The 25,651-nt window shown below is 57.3% G+C and overlaps 1 protein-coding gene across 5 annotated transcripts in view; it reads left to right on the top strand.

Moving 5' to 3' along the window:
• GRK5 (G protein-coupled receptor kinase 5) overlaps positions 1-25,651 on the top strand; it is a 179,557-nt gene that overhangs the window by 133,192 nt on the left and 20,714 nt on the right. For 4 of the 5 annotated variants that reach the window (XM_059661603.1, XM_059661604.1, XM_059661606.1 and 1 more), the window contains 2 exons: positions 5,501-5,578; positions 24,763-24,863. In XM_059661603.1, coding sequence (XP_059517586.1) covers positions 5,501-5,578; positions 24,763-24,863 — 179 coding nt within the window. Of the gene's footprint in view, positions 1-5,500; positions 5,579-24,762; positions 24,864-25,651 lie in introns of those variants that run through there. The other variant, XM_059661608.1, reaches the window with a different exon arrangement.

The raw sequence follows: 25,651 nt of genomic DNA on the forward strand, positions 1-25,651 counted from the left end.
GCCCAGCTCCAGTCAGGGCATGTGCAGGAGGCAACCAATTGATGTGTTTCTCTCACAGTTATGTTTCTCTCTGTGTCTTTCCCTCTCTCTTCCACTCTTTCTAAAATATCAATGGAAAAATGTCCTCGGGTGAGGATTAACGACCACAACAAAGTGGACATACTTGCCCTGGTTGGTGTGGCTCTGTTGGGCATCTTCCCATGCACCGAGAAGTTGCTGGTTCAATTCCCGGTCAGGGCACATGCCAGGGTTGCCGGCTCAATTCCCAGTGGCAACCGATCAATGTTCTACTCTCACATTGGTGTCTCTCTCTCCCTTTCCCTTCCTCTCTCTCTAAAAATCAATAGAAATATCTTTTTTAGTGGTAATAAGGACACATACGTAATAACCAAAGGACTTGTATGCATGCATATAAGCATTACCAATGGACATGGACACTAAGGGGTGAGGGCATGTGCTGGGGGGAGGGATAATATTGTAATAGCTATGTATGGGCCAGGGGGTACTTGAAATACCGGGGGGACCACTCTGTAAAGTATATGATTGTCTAACCACTATGTTGCACACCTGAAACTAATATAGGATAATATTGAATGTGAACTATAATTTTCTTTTTAAAAAAAGATGGAAAATTGTATGTTTTTCATCACAATAAAACAATGTAAGAATTTCAAAAAAAAAAAAAATTGGAAATGGCTTACTGAGGTGCTGCTGGCTCCAGATCTCTCAAAAGTTATGTCAAGATGCTGGGGCCACAGGCATCTGTCACCTTGGTCTGTTTCCAACTCACACGCATGGCCAGCGGGTGGGTGAGGCCTCGGCTGTTCCTCCTGCTTCTCAGTCTATACCCAGCATGGCCAGCGGTCCACTCCTCCCTCCCGTCTTTCTCTTGTCCTGACCCAGACCCAAGTGGGCTCCTCAGATCCAAGAACCGTCTGCTCACGCGGAGCTGTGTCTTCAAAAGGGGGTGCAGGGCCCTACTGGCGTGGCTCAGTGATTGAGCATCATCCTATGAACCAGGATCATGGTTGATTCCTAGTCAGGGCACATGCCCGGGCTGCAGGCTCCATCCCAGTGGGGGAGTGCAGGAGGCAGCCAATCAATGATTCTCTCTCATCATTGATGCTTCTGTCTCTCTCTCCCTTCCCTTCCTCCCTGAAATCAATAAAAATATATATTTATTTAAAGGGGGTGGGGAGGTGCAAGAACCATGGTGTCCAGGCCGGGGGAGCCAGCAGCAGGGTGGGGACTGGCTCTGGAGGGGCAAGTGGAGAGTCCCCCTCCCCCAGCCCACATGGTCAGCACAGGCAGGCCCCCAGGGCCAACGTGGGCAGAGCGGGTATTTCTCCAGAAAGGGCCATGGTGAGCAGCGCTGCCAACCAGCACGTCACTGGTCCCTGCTGTGAGGACTCTGGAAAAGCTGACCACATCGGTAATTAGAGGCCGGAGGTGGCCAGACCTCATAGCATCTCTGACTTCACCTTCCTGTCGGGGCATGAGAAGGTCTCCCGGGAGAAGGAGGTGCAGCTAAAGCTAGAGGCCGAGAGAGGTCCATCCAGCGCGCGCGCGCTCTCTCTCTCTTCCCCCCCACCCTCTCTCCCTCCCTGCCTCCCTCCCTATATTTATATTTTAGAGAGAAAGGGGGAGGGAGAGGGAGAGAGAGAGAGAGAAATATCAAAGATCGATCGGCTGCCTCCTGCACACCCCACACTGGGGATCGAGCCCACAACCCCAGGCATGTGCCCTGACCAGGAATTGAACTGTGGCCTCCTGGTTCACAGGTCAATGCACAACCACCGAGCCACGCCAGCCAGGCTGACTCTGCTCTTTAAACCAGTTTCTTTGAAAACGTGGCAGATCCCTTCCTACCAGCTCTTAAACACCCTCCGAGGGAAACGTGTCTTATGAGAGAGGACCTATTTCACCAGTGTCCTCTGAGGTCGGTGGCTCAGTAGGAACAGGCCAGGAGAGTGACCCGTTAGCTTATCAACGAGGGTGCACACGGGTGTTTATTCTCTCTGGCAGCCGCAGGCACATACACAGTCCCCTTCGCCTTCAACACAGGGTAGCATTTTGCTCTGTGTTGGAGCAGCATCTTCCCACAGGGCACTCGCTTGTGGCATAAACCGCAGTGCCAAGAGCAGGCGCCTCTGTCGGTGGGCACCTGGATGTATCTGGGGAAGAGAAACGCCCTCCGCGTGGACTGGCCTAGGTGCTCTTCGGGGCGCTGGCTGTTAGGGTGGAGCTGTGGGCAGCAGCAGGTTTCCGATGGGCATCCAGCAGAGAGGATGGTATGTGTCCCCTCTGTAGGGGTGGGGACAAGTCCCAGCACCCTCTCTGATAGGAGGGAGCTGACAGATGGAGGTCATGGGGGCATCCTTGGGGTGGTTACCTCTCTTGTCACTGAAGCCATTGTGGCTGCCCTTTCCCTGCCGGCTCTCATTGTGATGGCCTAGGCCAGTGGTTGGCAAACGCATTAGTCAACAGAGCCAAATATCAACAGTACTTCAAAATAGACTCGCCCAGGCCGAAAACCAACTTCTGCGCATGGGCCACGAAGTTTCAATCGCGCTGTACGTGCGCGCCCACACGTGGTATTTTGTGGAAGAGCCACACTCAAGGGGCAAAGAGTCGCATGTGGCTCGCGAGCTGCAGTTTGCTGACCACGGGTCTAGGCTGGCAGCCCAACCTCTTCTCTGCTGCTTATGTTTTCTGGTTTAGGGTGATTTCTGCAGTTTTTGACCACTCCCTGGGCAAAGGTGTGCCCACAGCAGTGGGTTTCCGGGGGGTCCCCGCCTCAGGTAGTGGGAGCTGCCTGAGCTCTGCCCACAGCGGAGCTGCCAGGGTGCCTCCTCTCTGCAGGTGGCCTCTTAGACGTGTCTCCCATGAGCCGTTCCCGGTGTGTGTGTGTGGGGGGGGGGGGGTGTCACTGTGGAGACAGGGCCTGTCACTCCAGGTGACTTAATCAGCGTGGAAAGCGCCCTGGAAGCCGCCGGTTGGTGTTCTGCCTCCCAACACAAATGCTCTTCAAGTGGTGGTGACCTGACGTGGACTCTCGGAGAAAGGCCTTTTGATCCCGGGCCGGGATGCCTGTCCCCGCATGCTCCCGGCTGCCTCCCTGTGGAACAGCGGCGCCCCGCCGCCCAGCCAGGCTCTGCTGGGAGGCAGCTGACCTGAAAGTGATGTTATTTTGTTTTCACGTGGGTTTCAGTACCTAGAGCAAGAATATTTTCAGCCGGTTATTGAGGCTGATGAGTGAGTCTTAGGCCTCCAGGAGGTTAAATAGAGCCGCCGTCACAGATGTATTTTGGGACAGTGCAAACCCCAGGTTCTGCATGGGCTTGAGTTACCCCAAAAGGTGGTCTGAGCCTTGCAAAGCAGTCTGGGTACATTCCCATGGTGCCAGACCACTAGGTGGGGCATCCAGAGCAGCAGACACGGGGTGCTTCTCTCCTTCACCCTGGAATAGTGGGGGGTGGCCAGTTGCACTCTAGACTCAGCTCCCAGCCCTGTTGCTTGCCGGCTTAATTGTATTTGAACTAGTCGTATTTGGCCCCTGAGAGCCTCAGTTTCTTCATCTGTAAATTGGGAATAAGAATACCCACTTCTCAGGGTGAGTCTATAATCTACTCCATGGAGGTGTGTGCTCACATGAGTATCAGTTAGGGGGATTGTTGGGGAGCATAGAGGGAGAAGGTAACAGGAAAAACTCAAGAAGAAAGAGCTACCTTCTCTCCTTAAATGGTCTCAAGACATCATGAGTCAGATCATCAAGACATGACCCGTCCCACCAGGCTCATCCCAATGGTGAGGGGCACTGGCCTTCGCAGAGAGGTGCGGAGGCCGGCGGCCCACGGAGGTCAGGAGGACGGTGCTCTGTGCTGGCTGTGCTGCGACCAGCTGTGTGACCTTAGGCCAGGCCTTGACCTCTCTGAGCCTCGTGTCCAGCTCTGTAGAGCGAGTAGGTTGGGTTCCTTCCAGACCCACCATCCATAGTCCTGTGACTCAAATGAGCGTAGTGTCCATGTTCCTTCCTTGGAGAAAATCACTGTATCTTGATCCTCCATTAGAAGAGAGATGGTCACGAGCGGAAACTCACTCACTTTGGATGGAAATGTGCCTGGCTGCCTCTGTGGGCATCCCAAGTGCTGCCCGAGCTTCCCCTTTTCTGGGAGGGTCTTCTGGGAGGGTCTGGGGAGAAACTGGCCCTAGACCTGGGGTCCAGAGGTTGCCTGGAACCTGGTGGGAAGGTCTGGGGCATCTAACTCTGCAGAGGGGGAGCGGGGGTGAGTTTCGGTCGTCTGTGCTGATGTCATCATCTCTGTCTCCTCTGAAATAGCTGTGCTTTGGGGCCGAGATTGACAAATCCTGGAGTGGGAGATGTTGAAATGGTTGTAAACAACTTGTAATCAGTTCCGTGTCCACAGGAGACAGGCGAGCTCACCCAGGCTTCTTGTCAGCTCCAGGCCCTTATGCACTTGGCAAGGGCGCCCTGGGCAGTGACGGAGCCCCTCGGGGTCAAGGGAAATACGAAGGCCGCCTGTCAGAGGCCTCGCTTCGTCAGGGCTGGGGCCCACTGGCTTGGTCTGCCGCCTCGAGTTCTAAATTCCTTGGTGGTGCTGAGAAAGCGCTCTGGGCTGGGAGGTCCAAGTCCCAGCCCTGCCACCTCCCCCGGGCAACTCCACTGAACCCCCCTCCCCGCCCCTGCTCTTCACAGGCAGGTGAAGGGGGGGTAAGGGTAGCCTCTGCCCTCCCACTCATTTCCTGGGCTCTTTGGAGGTTCAGATACGAGCATCTGAAAAACCTCTGTGTGCTCACTTTGTAAGCTGAAAGATGGCTAATAAGGCACCCATATTATTGTTTTCTCTCGCAAAGTGTAATCCGAACAATGGCCATCATTATGGCAACTGTTAACTGGGTGTTTACTAGGTGCCCAGCTCTGGGCTAATAGCTTTCTCACGTTCTAGCTGCACAGGCACCCCACGAGCCCGTGCTTTTTCCATGTGCATTTCATAGAGGTCACGGAAGTTGTCTAAGGTCACCCAGCTTGGAAGGTCCGAGTGACCAGAGGCAGCCTCTCGGGGGCGGGCCTCCCACTCCGGTGGCTTGTTATTTTCCAGTGATTTCCTTTGATTTATCTGTGCTGGTGGTTCTCAGCCCGGCTTCCTGGCATCTCAACCTCAGCTGCCTGGATGCCCGGCCCTTGTCGCCAGAAGGTCTGACTCGGGTGGGGTGGGTGAGGCCCGAGCACCGGTGTTGGCTCACCAGGGATTCTGATGTGCGGCCCGAGGGAAAGCCGCTGTCCCAGGCACGTGCCCACGATGGTGCAGAGCAGGCTGGACGGGATGCCGGGCCTTCTGCCCCCCCTGGGCCTCAGCTCCCTGCCTGCAGGAGGGGATGGGCCACTCCAGGGAGCCCTCTCCTGGGGCCCCGAAGGTTCTGTCACTTTAAGACGCTCCTGAGCAAATCTCTTACTGCCCTTTTCCTCCTTCTGTTTTAGGCAGAATATGAAGTTACTCCAGATGAAAAACTGGGAGAAAAAGGGAAGGAAATTATGACCAAGTACCTCACCCCTAAGGTAAGAGGCCGCCCACACCCCACAGCAGGAGGACTAGGGGGCCTGATCCAGGAATATGGGCCCCCAGACCTGTGCTGGGCCGTGTGGCTGCCATGGGTCCCCAGAGATCCAGGATCTTCGTCCTTCCCCAGAGAATGCCCATGCCTGGCAGGACCGACGGGTGCCCAGGCCAGGCCAGCAGGTGGTTTGAGGGTCCATGTGGCAGGGAAGGGTTTGGAGGAGATGGGAGGGGAGGAGGGTGGCCGAGGCTGTGTTGGCAAAGGCAATGTCAGTTGAACACATAACAGAATGCAGAGTATTCTGAAGTAGGTTCCGGAGTGAACGGAGGGTGGGGGGCCGCCCTGACCCCACCTCAGGAGCACCCTCTCGTGGCTGAAGGAAGAAAGGCAGTGCCACCCCCTGCCATCCCCCCAGGGTCCTGGTGGCCTTGGTCCCTGGAACTGGTGTCTTCTTACCCCCAGTTTGACAGATGAATGTGTTCTCCGTCCATGTCGGAGGAGCTGGCCTGGGGGCCGGGTTTTCATCCCAGCTCTGCCACCCACGCAGTCATGTTTCCTCTGGGCCTCAGGCTCCCTTTCTGAAAAGTGGCCCTCCCCCCAGACCACCTCCCGGAGGCCCTGAGAGCCTGCGATGAGACCAGCACGCAGACAGCTTTGCGTGCATCCTGCACCCTGTGGGCAGCGGTAGCTACCTCCCCCGTCCCCCCAGGACCCGGACTCTGTGGGCGCCAGCCCCCCAGGAAGCGTGCTCCTCATGTCCAGGCTGCTGGTGGAGGAAAGGCACCGTGGCCTGTGTGATGGGGTCCTGGCTGTCCATCCCTCACACAGTGTGGCAGGGGGGCCACACACAGGCACGGAGGTCAGGAAACATGACCTTGGTTGTCCTCTGCCCAGGCCTCAGTGTTCTTTGCTGTAAAACGGGTGAGGCTTGACCCGTTCATCGCAGAGGGTCCCTGCCAACTGGACAGTCACAGACTGTGCCCTCTCCCAGCTCACACGGCGGGAGGGACAGGTTGTTCACAAGACAAGAGCCAAGCGAGAAGCAGAGGAGACACTTCTAGGCAGGGAGAGGTGTGTGTTGCGGACGATGCGTGGAGACTCCCAGGGTGGGACATCTGGCCCCTGAAGAAAGGCGGCCCCTGACCCACCTAAGAGTATTAATCAGTTGATCCTTAATGAGCTTGACTCAAAAGGCCGTCCCTTCCTGCCACCTGGGGTGCTAGCCCCAGGGCCTGTGTCTGTGGGTGACGGCACTGAGGCTGGGGCAGCCTGAGCCGGATGTACAGGTACCTGGTGGACTCTACTCGGGAGATGGGGGGCAGGGGGTGGGAGGTGGACAGAATCCAGGCCAGCAGCTCCTCCAGCGGCAGCTCCTCCAGCGGCAGCTGGGCTGCTGAAAGCCTGCAGCCCCTTGTGAAGGCGTCCACATGACTCGAGGGGTTTAACCCACAGTAGCCCCTTCGCCCCGGGGCTTTCAGAATGACAGCTCACTGACTGGGCGCCTACCGGAGCCAGACGCCACCTCGATGTTCTCTGTGATGGAGTTCCGCCTCCAGAGAGAGATGAGAGACAGACAGCCTGTGTGCAGGCTGCACGGCCGGGAGGGAGGAGCCTGCGGCAGGCGCAGCTACTGGAACAGCGCGGGCAGCTTCCACCGCCCCTTCGGGGCTGCCCACCTGCCTGGGTTCCCTGCAGACAGTAGCAGCCTTCATGTATTGAGGACCCACTGTGTGCTGGCGCCGTCTCACTTAGTCTTTGCTGTCACCGTGTGATGTGCTTCTGCTGGCTCCGCCTTAAGGGAAGGGTGGGGAGGCTCTGGAGGGGCTGCCCCTGTCCCAGGTCACACAGCTGGGGTTGAGCCCGGGTTGGGGTGACCCAGGAGTCCTGGGTCCCCTGTGGTGCACTGTTTCCCAAGCCTGCCCCCTCGCTGCTGCACTGCCCCGTCCCACAGGTCTGCGGCCTGGCTGATCTCAGCGAGGATGAAGGGGCTCTTTGCCCAGCCTCGCCGACTCTTTCTGCCTATCCGAGGGCTGCTGTGGGCTACCCTCTCTCCCCACTTGGCCAGCCTCATCCACCAGTCTCTGCCAGTGGACCCCCAGTCTGGGCCCTCCAGGCTGCCTGCCCCTCTCAGGGCTGCCTCCACCTCCTGGCGGGCAGGCCCAGCCTCCCGTAGCTCAGACAGTTTTACAGGCCCTCAGAGCTGCCAACAGTTTTTTCTCACGTGCTCCTCCGTTTTTAACATTTAAACCACACCATATGTGATGGCCCCAGGGCCGGGGCCGGTGGTCAAAGTGGCCCCGTGGGCCGACTATTTTCCGCCAATAAATTCTGCACTGCCTTCCCCGCCTTCCTGTGGCTGCTCTCTCGGGAGCCGGCTTCCCTCTCGGTCCTGCAGACGCCTCAGGTGCTGGGGAGCGAGGGGCCGCTAGTGGCTGAGGCTACTGTCCCCAAGCCCAGCTTGTCCTTGCCTTGGGCCTCTCAAGATGCAGCGCAGGTGTCTCGGCTCCAGGGACCATTTTCCAAAGGGGGACCATATCATGCTAACCAGGAAACGCCTCTGTGACCTCACCCACATGTCAGCAGTGCCGAGGCCAAGGAACCCTGGTGTCAAGCGGGGCAGGTGTGGGAGGTCAGCTTTGCAGGAGTGGACGGTAGAGGGGCCGGGCCTCTGGGCGGCAGGGCCAGGAAAACCTTGTCGGGGACTTTGACATCATCCCAAAGTCAGTGGGGGCCGCTGGGGCTCTGCATGCCATTGACAGTCTAGGGCAGTGGTCGGCAAACTGCAGCTCTCGAGCCACATGTGGCTCTTTGGCCCCTTGAGTGTGGCTCTTCCACAAAATACCACGTGCGGGCGTGCATGTATAGTGCGATTGAAACTTCGTGGCCCGTGGGCAGAAGTCGGTATTTTGTGGAAGAGCCACACTCAAGGGGCCAAAGAGCCACGTGTGGCTGGCGAGCCGCAGTTTGCCGACCACTGGTCAAGGGTGATCCCGCTGACCACACGGAGGAGAAAGGGGAGGGGAGACTGGAGGCAGGAGACCATCCAGGGACCTGCTGCAGGGGCTGTGGGTTGACCCAATCCGGGGGCTGGTCCCTGAGTGGGTGCAGGTGCCCAGGAGAGAGAGAGAGTAGGAGGCGGGTCATTAGCTCCCGGGGCGGTGATGACGGCATCTGCTCTGAGTGTCCCTGCCCAGCACAGCCCTAGACACAGTCTCATTCATGGCCAGTCGGTTTGAGGGAGGCAGTGAGGGGCCTGGGGAGCTTCCTCACGGGCCCTCACCTCTCCTACCTCAGGTCTCTTTCTGGGGAGCTGGCGCTTGGCTGGCTGTGTCCCCCAGTGTCTGGTTGTTTGCTGGGAACGTTCCTCTCAGAGTCAAAGCTTAAGCTCAGAGTTGAATTCTCGACCTCCGTGCGATGATGCTCTTCAGACCCACAAAGTCCCCTCCTTGGATGCTGCCCGAGTCCTGCATCCAGTGCCCACACCCGGGCAGCCTTGCTCGGGGGGCGTTCGAGGACGCAGCCGGGTGGGCTTGGGGACAGGCTGGAAGCTGTGGGAGAGCGAAGACAAAGGCAGCAGGCGCTGTGAGAAGGTGAATTTTAGCCCCTGGTACACCTGGGTTGGAAGCCAGATTTGGCTCCTTGGCACACGGCCTTGGGAACTAACCTGACTCAACCGCTCGATGACGCAGGATAGTGAGTGGTGGGCGACATCAACACCAGCGAGGACAGACCGGGGCTGGGACGTATCAGCCACTCGCTCTGACAGTCCCCTCCCTGGTCTGCACTTTCAGAATCAGGCTGCTGAGTGAGGAAATCATTCAGACACGAATTCCAGCTGTGGGGTGTGAGAGGCCAAAGGGGGGTCCGGAGGGGCCCCCGCCACGGAGGGCTGGCCAGAGAGGCCGCACTCATTAAAAGGCGATGCAATCGTCAGGATGGTGAATGCCCGCGGCCAGGACACACGGACCCAGGCCTCGGCGCTTCCCGCCACGGAGATGACTTGCTTTCTCACGCACAGCCCGATTGTGTCTTCAGCTCTCCTGGGCCGCTTGTGTGGCTCCACCGTCTTAAAGATGTTGTCACACGGTAACCTCCAAAGGGGGAGAGAAGCATGGCAGAGGCACATAAGCCTTAGCTGCCCTGGCCCAGAGCGACAGCCACTTCCTCTCCCAATCCACTCTCCCGGCCCAGGGGGGTGGCCGAGAAGGATGAAGACTCCTGCTCTGTCTCTGCTAGCAGATGCTGCCTAATCAGATAAAGGATCATGGGAGCCCTGGCCGGGTAGCTCAGTTGGTTAGAGCATCGTCCCGATACCCCAAGACTGTGGGTTCCATCCCCAGTCAGGCCACATACAAGACAACCAATGAATGCATAAATAAGTGGAACAGCAAATCTCTCTCTCTCTCAAATCAATAAATAAAATTTTTTTTAAAAGAATCCTGGGTTTAATCTATTCGTATACATGTTGCTCAAGGTAGCCTGGGGGATTCTGGGAGGCACGTGGAGTATTGCTACCTCTCGGTGTTCTCATCCCCGTACCCCCAGTTGAAAGCATTGTCTGTGTAGCAGGCCAGTCTCTGGGCTGGTGAGACAGCCAGGAGCATGGCACTTCTTTTTTTGTATTTACTATTTTTATTGATTTGAGAGAGGAAAGGAGAGGGAGAGAGAGAGAGAAACATCAGTGATGGGAGAGAATCATTAATGGGCTGCCTCCTACACACCCCATACTGGGGACCGAGCCCGCAACCCAGGCATGTACCCTGACCAGCAATCGAACCGTGACCTCCTGGTTCATAGGTCGACACTCAACCACTGAGCCACGCCAGCCGGGCAGCATGACATGTCTCACAGCTATTCTCAGGCTTGTCAGCTCCGAGGAGCTGCCCAGGGACCCCCGAATGGAATCAGATACATGTGCTGGGCTCTGTAGAGATCTGGGCAGCTCACCTCCCAGGTGCCTGCAGATCGGAGTGATACAGGTGACAGGTGTTCAGCGGCAGGGATGCTCTGGCTGGGAAATATTGATGATGATAATAAATGATCCTGAAAGCAGTATTATATACTGAGATCATTCATCACTACAGACTTCCTTTTAAAGTACTGGCTGTATGGAGATATCATGCACATACCATAAAATTCACCCTTTCAAAGTGTACAGTTCAGTGGTTTTTAAAATGTTCAGAGTTGTACAGCGTGCACCATTATCTGATTCCAGGACTTTTTATCACCCCAATAGAAACTCTGCACCCATTAGCAGCCACTCTCTCTTTCCCTTTTCCTCCCAGCTCCTGGCAACGACTAATCTGCTTTCTGTTTCTATGGATTTGCCTATTATGGACATTTCACACAAATAGGATCATACAATGTGTGGACTTTTGTGACTGACTTCTTTCTCTTAGCGTGTCTTCAAGGTTCATCCATGCTGTGGCATGTGTCAGTACCTCGTTCCTTTATGTGGCTGAATAATGTTCCATTGTATGGATACCACATTTTATTTCTCTTCCCATCAATTGACGGGTACTTGAGTTGTTTCCACTTTTTAGCTATTATGAGTAATGCTGCTATGAACATTCATGCACAAGTTTTTGCATGGACATATGCTTTCATTTCTTTTGAGGTTATACTTAGGAGTGAAATTGAGGGTTAGATGGTAACTTGATGTTTAATCACTTGGGGACCTGCCGGCCTGTTTTCAAAGTGGCTGCACCAGTTGACATTCCCACCAACAGTGTATGAAGGGTCCTATTTCTCTACATCCTCTTCCACACTTGACATTTTCTGTCTTTTTATTTTATTCATCCTAGTGGGTGTGAAGTGGTATCTCATTGTGGTTTGATTTGCATATCCCTAATGACTAATGATGTTGAACGCTTTTGCGGGTGCTTGTCGGCCATTTGCATGTCTTCTTTGGGGAAAGGTCTATGCAAATCCTTCGCCCGGTTTTAAATGGCATTGTTTATCTTCCTCATGTTGAATTTTAAGAGTTCTTTGTATGTTCTAGATACAAGTTCCTTATCAGATATGTGACTTGCAAATATTTTCTCCCATTCTGTGGGTTGTCTTTTTACCTTCTTGGTGGTGTCCTTGCAAGCATAAAGATTTTAAATTTTTATGAAATTCAGATGGGTTTTTTTTTCCCACTTGTTTTTAAATGACTTGTTTTTACTTTGTCTTACCTGGCCTTGTAAGAGGCCTCGCTCTGTGGGGGAGCCGGGTGTATATGGGGACAAAGTAAACAAATCGTAGTGCACATAGTGCGAGCCCATGAATCTGTCTTTCTGTGGAGAACCAAAGCCCAGTTGCCTGTTGGGAACACTTGGGCCAGACCTGCTCCTTCAGCAATATGCCGGCCCTTCTCCTAGTTGACTTGACAAGCTTCTTTAGGCCGTCTGTGTCCAGCACTGCAGTGCCATCTTACACACCTGTTCTTGGATCTTCCTAAAATGCGTATTAGTGTACCCATTTGACTGAGGTTGGGGAAGGCAAGAGGCTGGTTTAGAATAGTGGAGTCAGGCTTCCGTGGAGCCCCTGAGTATCCTGCTTTGGCAGCATTGTTCGCAGGACACCCTGCTGTGGTTCATTTTAATTAGGCCCATGAGCAACTGTGCCTGGTCTCCAGCTTTGAGCTGCTCCACCTCAACCACGATGGCCTGGCAGGCGGTGCCAGTGGAGTCCAGGGGAGCTCAGACCTGGGGGAGGTACTGCTGAAAGGGCCTGTGTGGGTTTCTTCTGACAGTGAGGTGGACAGGTGTGCTGGAGCAGCCCGTGTTCTGTGGAGGATGCTGGGAAGGCCCCGCCCTGGCAGGCAGCCCTTGGAGAGCATTTCTTGCAGGAGGTCCCCTGGCAGCATATTGTTCCCTGGGCCTGCACAGCCACATGCCTCTTTGTTTCTGTAACAATGACAGGGTAAGGCAGGGAAGTTTGTTCTTGTCAAGGGGGGGGAAGGGGGGTAATTACCCATCAGCCCGAGTTCCTGCACAAATGAAAACCTATTCCTGGTGCTTATTTGGCCCTCCGGAAAACATCCATGTTTTACAAAGTGAAGAGTTTGAATGAAAGGAAACAATAATTACTCCCCTTCCTCACCCAGGCAGCAGCATAGGGGTCTGAGCTAGCCTGAGCTGGCTGGCTGCTTCTCAGAGGGGGACAATCCCTGGCCTCTGGGGCCGTCAGCAGCTTCAGTCCTTGCCCTGTTTCACATGGAACCCGGTTCTGCCACTTTCCTGCTGTGCCTCCTTGGAGCCTCAGTTTGCCCATCTGAGTATGGGGCTGATAATGATGTTCACAGGGGCTCATGGCCATCCGTCATTCTCAAAGCGCCTTCACCGTTTTGGCTATAATTGCATACCACCCTTACAATTATTTACATAACATTTTTCTTTCAATCAAACCATCTTTTAACGGAAGATAAAAATGAGTGTGAAAAGGAAACTTTGTATCGGGAACACATCTGGAAAGCCAGCATTGATTTGTCGTCCATAAAGATGACTGGAAAAATGGTTAGTGAATTCTAGCTAGATTCTCTTGTCTGCCTAGGGCTCTGAGCCTGAAGCCTCCTTTCTCTGTTTGGAGCAGGTTAGCGAGCATCAGAGATGCATTAGCAAGGTGGCAGCACCACACAGAGACTTCTCCTTCAGGCTGAGAGGCTTGAGAATATAAAAGGGTAGTTAGTCCCTTTTCACTGAGTGATTCAATATCCTTTAACTTCAGAGACCACCTCATCGTCTTTGGAAAATGCTAGGATAACTCTCTACTTCCCAGCCACGATGCCTTTTAGAAATGCTGGCTTGTGGGGAGATGGTGTGACCAAGAGCAGGCGTCAGGCTTGTCCTCTGATCTCCTTTCCTGGGGTCGGTGGCCTTGGGGGAGCTGATGTAGAGCTCCCCCAAGCCTTGGTTTCCGACTGACCATCGGACCAAGCCTTGGTTTCCAGGGCAACCGAGGGCACAGAACATGGGTGGCTTAGGCACATCCCTCTGTTCCAAGTGCCTGCCCTGTCTCTGTGGGGTTTGGGATCCCAGCCACTGGCCTTGGACCCCCTTTCCATCTGTGCTAAGATGGCTTGGCCCTCGTCTGTCTCCCGGCCCCCAGAACAGCCTCTGTTCTCAATGAGACTGGTGAGCTTCGAGTCCCCCTTGCTTGAGCCCCTCCTGAGCCAGACTGGAAGGGCAGCTGGGCCAGCCCGGCCATGCACCCTGGCTCTTCCCACTTCCTGCCACGGAGTTTTCTCAAGCCACACGGTGGGGGAGGGAGGAGGGAGCAGAGAGAGGGGAAATAAAACAACAACAACAAAGCCACATTTGGGCTCACTAGCTGTCCTGGGGCAAGACAGACAAGAGCTGGCTTTTATTGAGCAACTGCTCTGTGCCCGGAACTTCATGTTTAACTCGGCTCCCATAACCGCCAGCTGAAATGATGAGAAATGGGGGCTCAAAGAGGTGAAGGCATTGCCCAAGAACAGCCAGGGTGGGGAGCTGAACCCAGGCCTGTCCTCTTCCCACTCCCCTCCCAGCCACAGGCTTCGTCACTGGGCCTCACGCCCCTGGGTGGAGGGAGGAGGTAGGCTGGCCAGGTGCTGTCAGACAGTGCCTCCCACTCTCACCACCTATGCAGGGGTCCTCAAACTACGGCCCGCTGGCCCCATGCAAATACAAATATAGTATTTGTTCCCGTTTTGTTTTTTTACTTCAAAATAAGATATGTGCAGTGTGCATAGGAATTTGTTCATAGTGTTTTTTTTAAACTATAGTCCGGTCCTCCAACGGTCTGAGGGACAGTGAACTGGCCCCCTGTTTAAAAAGTTTGAGGACCCCTGACCTATAATAATAAGACCTGCAGCCAGGAGCAGCTCTTACTATGTACCAAACACAGTATTACTTCTTCCAAAGTTAATCAAAGACAAAATTTCCCCCAAATCAGCCTGCCAGGTGCTTCATGGATGAGTAGATCCGGGAGGGCAGGCGGGCCGAACTGAGGATGTACCGGCCGGCCCGTCTCTCCTGGCCCCTCTCCAGCGATGGGCCCTGAGCCTGCGCACCGACTGCCACTTTGCCCGGTGTCCTTAGCATTTTCTCATGTCACGATCTCCCTACACAACATTGTAAGTGACTGTGTACTTGTCCTTCAAATAGACATTTTTCTCTCCACCACCCCCACCCCCACCCCCACCCACAACCTCCTGGAAAACAATCTCTCTTTGCCCGAAGCCCGATTTTTTCTTTTCCGGCTCCTCCTGATGTTCTGGAGACTGGTGTGCCAGCTGGGGCTCCTCACAGCAGGCCCGAGCATGCCCGTCTGGGTCCCTCTTCCTTTCTCGTGACCTTCCAGGTCAGAAAGTTGGATGTTCCTTTGATGCTGGTGGAGCCAGCTCTGGCTCTGACCCCGTTCCCATGTGTGTATAGTATTTCCTGCCCAGAGTTCCTCTCCTTAGAGTGGCCGGAGCCAGAGGAGTCAGCCATAGGCTTCCTGAGGATGCCCCTGCCCCCAAACTCTGCCCTCGGTGGGCAGTGACGCAGGTCCCTGGTGCCTGTGTGTGGCCTGACAGGTGGGCCTCGGGCAGAGAAATGACTTTGGGGGGGGGGGGGCAGTTGGATTCCCTGAATCTTCCTGCCCCTCCTGCATTCCCAAGCCCCACGGAGTGAAATCCTCACCGGGGAGAAGAAACCTTCCAAGGCCAAGATATTTCCAACACAATTGCAAAGGAGGGCCGGCCTGGAAGCCGTGGAATGGGAGGGTGTTCTGGAAGATGGAAAGTTGGCTCACTACATCCTGGCCTCTCACGCACAAGGAATGAGGGACCTTCCCCGCCGTGAGCATCCTGCACCCAGCCCTTCGGGCCGAGCTCCCCTGGGGGACTGACTACCTGGACATGGCAGAGCTGGCTGGATTCAAGCCACTCACCAGAAAAAACCCCACCCACTTCTCCAGGTCCCGAGAGCAGCTCGCGACCCGTGCAAACAGCCGTCATCCCCCTCGCGCACTGTGGGCCCGCGGGTCGGGTCGTGACCGGGGATTATCGAATTGACAGAGCCCGGCTGGCCCCCCTCCACATCTCCAGGCACATTTCATTTTGTTAATTATCCTTTTTCGCTTTTGACGTAAAGAGTCAAGGTCTGGGTCAGGGTTGCTTGTGTGTTTTCCTTTCTTCCTCATTAAAGCTGCGCAGCCTCCGGGCCCCAGGCTGAGTCCTGCCAGCATTGGAAAACATCCTCTCCTGTCCTGACCTCTAAAAGTCCTTCAGCCTCGTTTCTGCGGAGCCGCTTGCACAGCAAAGGAAATGTGGGTCAAGATCCCTTACCCCCAAACTGCTTTGCCCTTCCCGAAGGGCTGTGGGGTTCCTCAGGGGCTGTTTCTGCACGTTGCTCACCCAGGGAAGTGACACCCGGGACCGAGGTGGCCAGGCAGCAGGGCACCGTGGGAAAGGGCTGGAGCCCCTCACTCGGCACTTCCTGGCCTCATGGCCCCCCACTCTGATCTGTGAGCCTGCTGTGTGTCTGGGGTCCTCAGTCATAAATGTGTCCAGAGAAGCGTCCATTTGCCCTAGGCCTTCGCAGAATACCTCCCAGTGGGCAAGAGCCGGGAGCCGAACGAAGGAAGGTCCTCCTTATGGCCCAGTCAGATCCCCTGCAACCCCCAGGCCCTGGTCAGACCTCACCTCCGCCATGAATCTGCTGTGGCCGCCCCTCTGAGCCCTCCCTTCGAGGCCACCACACTCAGCTGCCCTCCATCCCATCCGCCTTACACTCCCACCATTGGCCAGGTGAGCTGGTCTGTGAGTCCTGGGAGTGGACCGTGCACTGAGCACAGAGTGGGCACTCGGGGACCCTGTGTGGCTGGCGGACTGGGTCAGCCCGACCCTCTGGAGAAGCTCGGCTCCCTGCGCTCTCACCGGTGGCAGCGGCAGCACCACCTCCAGCTCTGCCTGCGGAGCCGGCTCCCGTTGCCCGCAGGGCCTTCCTGGCAGCATAACCAGCGATGCCAGGGTCAGGGTTACCCCTAAATCGGTGCAAGAGATCGTTGCCCAGAGAGGTCAGGAGATGGCCGGGTAGCTGCGTGTGTCTACCGTGCAATGGAAGTGTGGGCGTCACGGAGGCCCTGGGGCTGCCCCAACACGCTGTCAGGGCATTGGCCTGCCTCGCTTCCTCCTCCAACCACGAGGAGCCCAGCAAGCCCCTGAGCCCCTCGACTCTGGTCTTGGGCTGCTCATCACGGGAAGTTAAAGTGCCGTCGGGCTCCCTATTCCTAAGGGCTCCATGCGGTCGGGTGGGAGGGGGTGTTCCTCGGGAGAAGGCGCTTTTGAGACTGTCGGGAAGATCAGGGTTTTGTGGGGGCCGAAGCATAAGTAACTGGGGGAGTGTCTTCTCTTTAAGAAGAACAGACTATTAGGTACACAAGCGAATGGGCCAAGAAATCACCACAAAGGACTGCAGCTTGGAAATGCAGGTCCTTTCCGGTGAGATCCTGACATGACGGACGGACAGACGTGCCTATTTGGAAATGCTTCCTGGGAAGCGTGGTCCCTCCCCCCAGGACACTCTCTAGCTCCCAGGGCTGCAGGTAAAGGGCCCCGAAGCTAAACGTCTCTGCTTCAGGGTAAATCGCTTCTGTTGGGGAGCAGTGAGCATCGCCTGCCCTCAGCACTTCGAAGAGGCATGGTGCGCTCCTGCGGGGCAGACTTGTCACGTTTCTGGCTTCTGCCTGTCCAGCCGTGTGTCCCTGCCCGGTGGGGCTGCATCTGGCACGGTGCTCGGCCGTGCAGCCCACCCACCAGGCCGACCACACAGACACTCGGGGAGGAGCTGTGGGTGTTGCGGCCGAGAGCTGCAGGGCACAGACATCAGGCCCACGTGGAGGGGACGGTGGCCTCATGCACGTCACCCATGAGCATTTGGCTGCTTTGCTTTTCCCCGGCGACCAAGGAAACAAAACCCTGCCTTTCCCCTTTGGTCCTGTTCTTGTCTGGGGCTCATGTCTGCTGCCCGGCCGTGGACAGACAGTGGAACTGCCCCAGACGGACACGGCGCACGGCAGTGGTTTCTCCACACGGCACCGAGGGTTTTGATTAACAAGGTGGAAGAATGGCGCTTTCTCTTCCTGTCAGGCCGACCTTGAGTCAGCCCTCAAGTGCGGAAACGCCGCCCAAGGCTGCCGTTCAGTCAGCTCGCCTTTGTCTTCTGGTTGTGATTGGACAAGCAGGTTTCATTTCCAGCCAGGAGTTAGGGTTGGAACGGGCCCCCCGCTTCCCCTCTCCTGCCGGCCCTGCTTTCTTCGCTGTTCCCGTCCCTGGAGTCGGTTGAGCTGGGCTGAGTGAGTTCGTGGATCTGGGAGCCAGCCCACTTGGGGATGGGGAGAGAAAATCAGGGGAGAGGGAGCCCCTGGTGGCTTGGGTAGCATTTGGAGGGTCCTCCTGGTCACCTGGCCCACCTCCTGGTTTTACAGATGGTGAATTAGTCTGGACTCTTGGCAGCAAGTGGCAGACATGGAATCCAGTTTCTCAAACAAAGGAGGAATGTGTTGGCAGGGTAGGAGACGATTGAATGAAATTGAGAGAGAGAGACGGCTGAGGAACCCCTGGGCTGAGGGGCTGAGGAACCCCTGGCACCAGACGCCTCGACCCCCGCTGGCCACTCCCAAGCCTCTGGCCCACAGTTTCGGCCTGAGACAGGCACTCCAGCCAGTAGTGACTAAGACAGTCCCAAAGGACTCACTGTCCCTGTTGTCCTGAAGGCAGGAGGTTGACCAGATGGCCTCATGAAGGCGCTGCTGATGGACAGACCCTGTGGTCCCTGCTTGCCTCTCTCCCACTGAGTGTGCACGGGCACACACGTTTATTCCACGTGTATACGGATCTCCTGCCATGTGCCAGGAGCATCATCATCCACGCCAGCAGAGCGAGTGGGGCGAGTGCAGGGTTGGGAGCCAGGCCGATCTGGATTGGGGTCTCAGGTCCACCGCTGACCGTTCAGTCTGTGAGCACGTAAGGGGAGCATCAGTGGATGTCAAGCGCTGTGCTGGACCCTGATGAGACAGGAATGAGCAGGAGCATTGCTGAGTCTCTGGTGGTGGCTGGGAACAGCCCCCCATTATGTTTGTTCTGGGGAGCAACAGAAGTATAACGTTGTGGGGAAACTCACGTCGAGGAATAGTGACTGTCAGGCCAGCCCCTGTCCCAGACGCTCACAGCCAGAGCCTGGGTCCCACCCCGCCCTCGCCCACGGCCAGGCCCTGGCAGCTGTGCGCAGAGCTTTCGGCCGCTGACGCAGACCCCCCTCGTGACCGGTCTGTGGGCGGTGGGGTATGTTGTGAAAGAACCCCTCCCCTGTTCCTGTGCTGGAGGGGAAATGGAGGTACCCCCCTCCCCTCAAGAAACAGCTGCCTCCACCCTGGTATGGGCAGCCCCTTGTTTGGAAGGAAGGGGGACCCTGGACCCTCTTTCTCCCAGAGTGCCTTGTCTCTCCGCTGCTCCACTTTTCCTGAAGGCCACGTCTGTCCATGTTGGGAAATTGCAAATAGTTTACATGGGAAATGTCAGCTGCCCACATACGAAAATATACACATCATTACGGCCTAAGTGCTTGCGTCTGGAGATAGAGCGGCAGTCTCCTGGGCTGACCTTTCGTTCGCTGATGGAACCACTGCTAATGAGCCGGAGCTCCTCGGTGGGATGTTTTCATATGTTGAAGCGAAGCATATGGTGGCCATTAGCCGGGGGTGGGGGTAGGGGTGCGTTATACAAATAGCATTTGCCCAAACAGGCAGAGTCCACCGCACCTCGTTCTCCAGCCCCATGGCCTCCGAGAAGGGCTTGCTCCTCAGGGCCAACGTCACATCCCCTCACCCTCTCTGAGAAGGACGGTGTGTCCTTGGAGGGCACGGTGATGGTGGGGAAAGGCTCTGTGACCAGATTGCCATGGGCCAGCGGTGTGACCGTGCAGGGGTCCTCCCTCCTGGGTCTTTTCTGTCAGTCCCCCATCTGTGCCCGCGTGGGTTCATCAGCTGGGCCCTGAGGGGTCTTCCCAGGAGAGCCCTCTGCAATCTCCTCCTACCGCTGCACCGTCTTGGGTCCCGAGTCTCTGAACAAGTAGAGGGTGTGTGCTTCCAGAAGGACCCGAGGGTGACCCCAGGATTATCGACCTCTCCCTCAGGGCTCCCTCCCCACGGATCTCTCATTATTTCCTCACCTGAGGCCTGAGATGAGTCACTAGGTCATTATGTCCCCTGTGCCACCTGGTCTTAGAGGCCTGCGGGCTGGTCTCTCTGTGGGTGTCAGTGCAGTGAAGCGCTGGCACAAGGGGCTCAACAGCGCCACCTTGTGGACTAACCGCCACACTGGCCGAGGCTGGAATGACCTGGTGGGTGCAGGCAGAGCCGATGGGGCTTGGGCTTTCGGCCGCCTGGGGCCCCCAGGGCACCGAATCATTCCTGGTTGATACTGTGCCTGAATATGGTAGAGGGTTCCATTTTTTAAAAAAATATATTTTTTTATTGATTTCAGTGAGGGAGGGAAAGGGAGAGAGAGATACATCAATGATGAGAGAGAATCACTGATCGGCTGCCTCCTGCACGCCCCCCACTGGGGATCCAGCCTGCAACCCGGCATGTGCCCTTGACTGGAATGGAACCTGGGACCCTTCAGTCTGCAGGCCGACACTCTATCCACTTAGCCAGACCAGCTAGGGCAGAGGTTTCCACTTTGATGGAGCAGAGATGACAGAGGTCTGGCCGAAGCCACATGTCCGAGGGCGGGGTCACTTTCTTCTCTGCAGGAGGGAACAGAGCTCTTTGGTCAGTGCCCCGGGCTGCATGGCCTTGTCCCCCAGGCATGCCTTGCTGGCTTAAGCTTTCCCAGGAGTTGACCACAGAGCCCTCCTAAGAGCAGCTGGGGTCCTCAAGACTGTCATCAGAGGGGGCTTTCTGGCGGAGCTGGGCAGACTGGTCACATCGAGGCTGGCCAGCTGGTTAGCTTCAGCTGCCCAGGACCATCGGGAGGCAGGCATTCAAGGTGGGGCCTCCAGCGAGAGAGAAACCCCGACCCAGTCCCTCCTGGCCCGGAAGCCATGCCCCCAAGACTTCATGCCACACATTTCAAAGGACTTAGGCCCCTAAAGGGACAGCGTCCTTTCAGGCCAGGCCTGCAGGCTGGCGCTCCTTGAGGAGACCATCTGGTGACCAAAGAACAAGTGTCACTTCAAGCCCTGCTGGTGGGCAGGGGTCCCAGGACCTGGGGGACTGTCTCAGAGACCTTCCGGCTGCTTTTCACCCTGTAAACTCCCAAGGCCTTGAGGCTCTTGCTGTTGGACATGGAGGAAGATGGTGCCCACCCCTCCTGCCCACCCTGACCCTCAGCTTCCTCCCAGAGAGATGGTCCCTGGTAGAAGGAGCCAATGTGCTGCCCAGCCCAGCTCTCCTGCTTCCCGAGCCCCAGTGCAGGGAGGTGGCATTGCTGCCAGAGCCCCCCTGGCCTGTAGGGTACACCCCACCTTCAGCCCAGCTCGCAGGGCCCCTGGGACCAGGAGGGAAAGGGATCTGAAACTGTCTTCAAGGACCCGGGGAGGGGGGTACTGTGGTTGCTGAGGCCTCAGAGCCTTTTCTTACGTGAGGGGGCACACTCACTACGTGGAGGCCCCGGGGGGCCTTCCTAACGGTCTCCCCCCAAAATTCACTTCTCTGACCAGAGCGGAAAGACCAGGCCCCCTCTGGTTCCAGGGACACAGACAGCGAGTGTCCCCCTGAAATGCCCTCTGAGCTGCTGCTCCTTCACGCCTGGCGTCTGGGTTTCCGATTCTGACTTAAGCTGGTCAGCAGCTTCTCACTCCCGTCTTATTGGCAAAGGTGGCATTCCCTGGAATCACTTGAAAGGGGTTTGGTTGGAATCCTTAATCTCTTCATGTCGAGCCAGGGACTGAATTTAAGCCCCTGGTTGTGACACTAAACACATTCTTACCTGCTCATTAACTCCCCTCGGGCTTCGACTGTGGGCAGTGTCCCCAGAGCCCCCCGCCAGCCAGTGCCAAAGAATGGGAGTGGTGTGGCTGAGAAGGCAGCCCAGGTGGCTGTCCTCAAAGGCAGGTGGGAGGGACCATGAGGGGAGGGAGGCCTGAGGCCAAATTCTGCTCTGCCTCTGCCCCATCCTCCCTGAAGCCTTTCCCAGATGACCCCACCCCGTTAGGATCTCCTCCTTATCTCGGCCACCACCAGCTCTGGGCCAGGCCCTTCAGACCCAGGCTGCCCCAGCCACCAGCTCGCTTCCTGAAGCAGATTTGCCAGTGGTCTCGGGCCTGTGCTGATATTCCCTTGCTCTGGAGTTACTGGTCCCCAATAAACTCAGCTGCCAGATTCCCAAGAAAGTTCCCCAAGGATTAAAAGTAAAAAAAAAAAAAAACCCTCAATCATCAATTCCTAAGTCTTGAAGGACCCGAAGGTCATCTCTGGGGCAGCCCCTTCCTATTGCAAGGGAGGCGGGGAGGCCCCAGATGGCCAAGGGCAGAGGTCGGATCAGAGCTCGGGGCTCCAGCCTCTTGGTCGAGCATCTTTTCTGCAAAAGGAGCAACAACAAGCTCCAGAGGCCAACACTACTGGTTGCTCTTCTGCCATCGCATTAAGTTGTCCATGTGGGGACAGAGGGTGGGAGGGAGCCACCACCACCCAGGGTTGGCGACAGCAACCATCTGGGAGATGCTCTGGGATGGTGCTGTGACTGGCTCGGTCTGCTCTGGGAGTTTGGGGGGCATTTACCATCACAGCAGCTCCCCCCACACCTGAGGCTCCACCCACCCCCCACCCCGTGCGGGGAGGCCCCAGGACAGGGGAAGACCTGCAGAGAGGGCAGGGCCTGGGAGAGGAAGAAGGAGGGAAGGAACATGGCATTCAGAACAGTGGAGACCAGAAGATGAGCCACTGGTGTCATTCACCAGGGCCATGCCAGGCAGCTCCGCCTCCACCCTCAGGATCAAGCCCCCCAGACGCCCCCCCGATGGGCTTAGCAGAACAGTCAGCCCCACAGTCACGGGGCAAGAGCTGGGCAGAGAAAGCAAGTCTTTCCGAGCTCAACATCTTTGGAAAAGATGCGTCTACACCCCATCTTTCTGAGCCCACTCCCTGCAATTTTCTCAATTATTCCCGTAATTTATTAAAAACCCACCTTGGGGCCCAGCTGGTGAGTGAGCAGCTGGTGGAGGGTGACTGGCGCGGGGAGTGGTGGGTGTGGGAGGGGCTGCCTTCCCAGCTGGCTGCTGCTCCCGGGTAGGACGCTGGAGCTGCCCTTCAGACGTGAAATGCTCAGGCCAGGCAGCTTAGCCGAGGAGGAGAATGAAGTGACAGAACATTCATGGCACACGTTTCTGCTCCGTGCCAGGATCTGGGCCAAGGGCTTGACCTAGCGGTTTTATTGATTCCTTCTGGGAGAAACTGTTATTTCTGATCATCTTCCTGATCACTGAGGCTGAGCAGTTAGGCCAGGGTCCCACAGCTACAAGTAGCAGATGTGGGGTTGGCACCCTGGTGTGTCAGTGCCAAAGCTATAGATCATAGAGCTGCTGAGCTCCCCTCCCTCGCTCTGTGTCGTCCTGTTCGCTTGCCCTTTACCCCTTCCAGATCCTTTGGTACGTGACCTTGAGGCTGGGCAGGGGTTCATCTCAAGTCTGCCCCCTGAGGAGACAGCCCCGGGGGGGATCACCAATGAGCCAGGCTTGATGCACAGCTCCTCACACCGGGAGCACTCCCACCTCCTCACACCAGGAGCACTCCCACCTCACACCAGGAGCACTCCCACCTCCTCACACTGGGAGCACTCCCACCTCCTCACACCGGGATCACTCCCACCTCACACCGGGAGCACTCCCACCTCCTCACACCGGGAGCACTCCCACCTCCTCACCCCGGGAGCACTCCCACCTCCTCACCCCGGGAGCACTCCCACCTCCTCACACCGGGAGCACTCCCACCTCCTCACCCCGGGAGCACTCCCACCTCCTCACCCCGGGAGCACTCCCACCTCCTCACACCGGGAGCACTCCCACCTCCTCACACCAGGAGCACTCCCACCTCACACCGGGATCACTCCCACCTCACACCGGGAGCACTCCCACCTCCTCACACTGGGAGCACTCCCACCTCCTCACACCGGGAGCACTCCCACCTCCTCACACTGGGATCACTCCCACCTCCTCACACTGGGAGCACTCCCACCTCCTCACACCGGGAGCACTCCCACCTCACACCGGGAGCACTCCCACCTCCTCACACTGGGAGCACTCCCACCTCCTCACACCGGGAGCACTCCCATCTCCTCACACCGGGATCACTCCCACCTCCTCACACCGAGAGCACTCCCACCTCCTCACACCGGAGCACTCCCACCTCCTCACACCGGGATCACTCCCACCTCCACACACCGAGAGCACTCCCACCTCCTCACACCGGGAGCACTCCCACCTCCTCACACCGAGAGCACTCCCACCTCCTCACACCGGGAGCACTCCCACCTCCTCACACCGGGAGCACTCCCACCTCCTCACACCGGGAGCACTCCCACCTCCTCACACCGGGAGCACTCCCACCTCCTCACACTGGGAGCACTCCCACCTCACACCGGGAGCACTCCCACCTCCTCACACTGGGAGCACTCCCACCTCCTCACACCGGGAGCACTCCCATCTCCTCACACCGGGATCACTCCCACCTCCTCACACCGGGAGCACTCCCACCTCCTCACACCGAGAGCACTCCCACCTCCTCACCCCGGGAGCACTCCCACCTCCTCACCCCGGGAGCACTCCCACCTCCTCACCCCGAGAGCACTCCCACCTCCTCACCCCGGGAGCACTCCCACCTCCTCACACCGGGAGCACTCCCACCTCCTCACACCGGGAGCACTCCCACCTCATTTGGTTCTACCACAGAACCAGGACACGGGCCATCATGGTCGATGTTCTGCACACGAGGGCAGTGATGCTCAAAGGAGCCATGTGACCTCCAGGAGGTCACCCCACCGACAGTGGCAGAGCAGAAAGCGGACCCTAAGTCTGGCCCCTGCGCCACCTTCCGGCCCAGCCACCTCCCTGCACCACGGGACACTCTGCAGGCTGCCCAGGGCCAGGGGTGGGCAGGAGGGGAAGACCACCCTCCCCTCACTAACCCAGCCGCCCTGCTCCTCCCCTCACTGACCACCTCTTCTCTTCCCTCCAGTCCCCAGTTTTCATCGCCCAAGTCGGTCGGGACCTGGTCTCCCAGACGGAGGAGAAGCTCCTACAGAGACCCTGCAAAGAGCTCTTCTCGGCCTGTGCACAGTAAGTGCCCCAGCGCCGCCTCCCTCCCTCCTGGCCCGGATGGCGGGCCTCGGCGCCGCTGGCAGCCACACAGCTGCCTGGACGAGGGCTGCCCCCAGCTCCCACCTGGAGCGCTGGGCACGGGGGGCTGGTCTGCAGTGGCCAGGGCCCCAGCCAAGCCGCCCAGACATTTGTAGACTCCTTAAGAAGGAGAAAGATAGCAGGGGGCCGAGTCCGAAGAAAACAGCTGCTTCAAAGGGTGTTGAAAGCGGCGGCTCTCCAGGCTGTTGAGACGGAGAAAGGTGCAAAAATTTGACCCGGTCTGGGTGGTTTGGAAATCCTTCCCAGGCCCCCCAAACCCCTCTGCTGCCACCAACCCGAGCCGGGGGGCACTGCTGCAGGGGGGTGCCTTCTCTGACACCCCATCACCTCTGCAGGGCATACAACGACCCTCATGGGACAGGAGATAAGCTGGTGCCAACTCTGTACCAATCAAGCTCCCCCCAGATCCCCCACCACACTACAAAGGCTTAACACACACCTGTTCATGTGCCCACACGCACCGCTCCCCATAAGCTGACAGGTGTGCGCACACACATACCTACATGCCAAGAGGCCCCTGGAGCCCGGCCACCCACACGGCTGGATGAGTCTGGGACGTCGGTGTGCCTGGCACCATGCCTGGTGCTGGGGGTGCCATGGTGAGCAGGACCCAGCCCCGGCTCTCAGAGCTCACTGGCAGGCGGGGGATAGGAAAGCCAGCACCCGTGCCCTGGCAGCGGGATGATGAGGACGGACACTAGGGAGGC

The sequence above is a fragment of the Myotis daubentonii genome, chromosome 13 (genome assembly GCF_963259705.1).
Source record: "Myotis daubentonii chromosome 13, mMyoDau2.1, whole genome shotgun sequence".
NCBI classification, from domain to species: Eukaryota; Metazoa; Chordata; class Mammalia; order Chiroptera; family Vespertilionidae; genus Myotis; species Myotis daubentonii.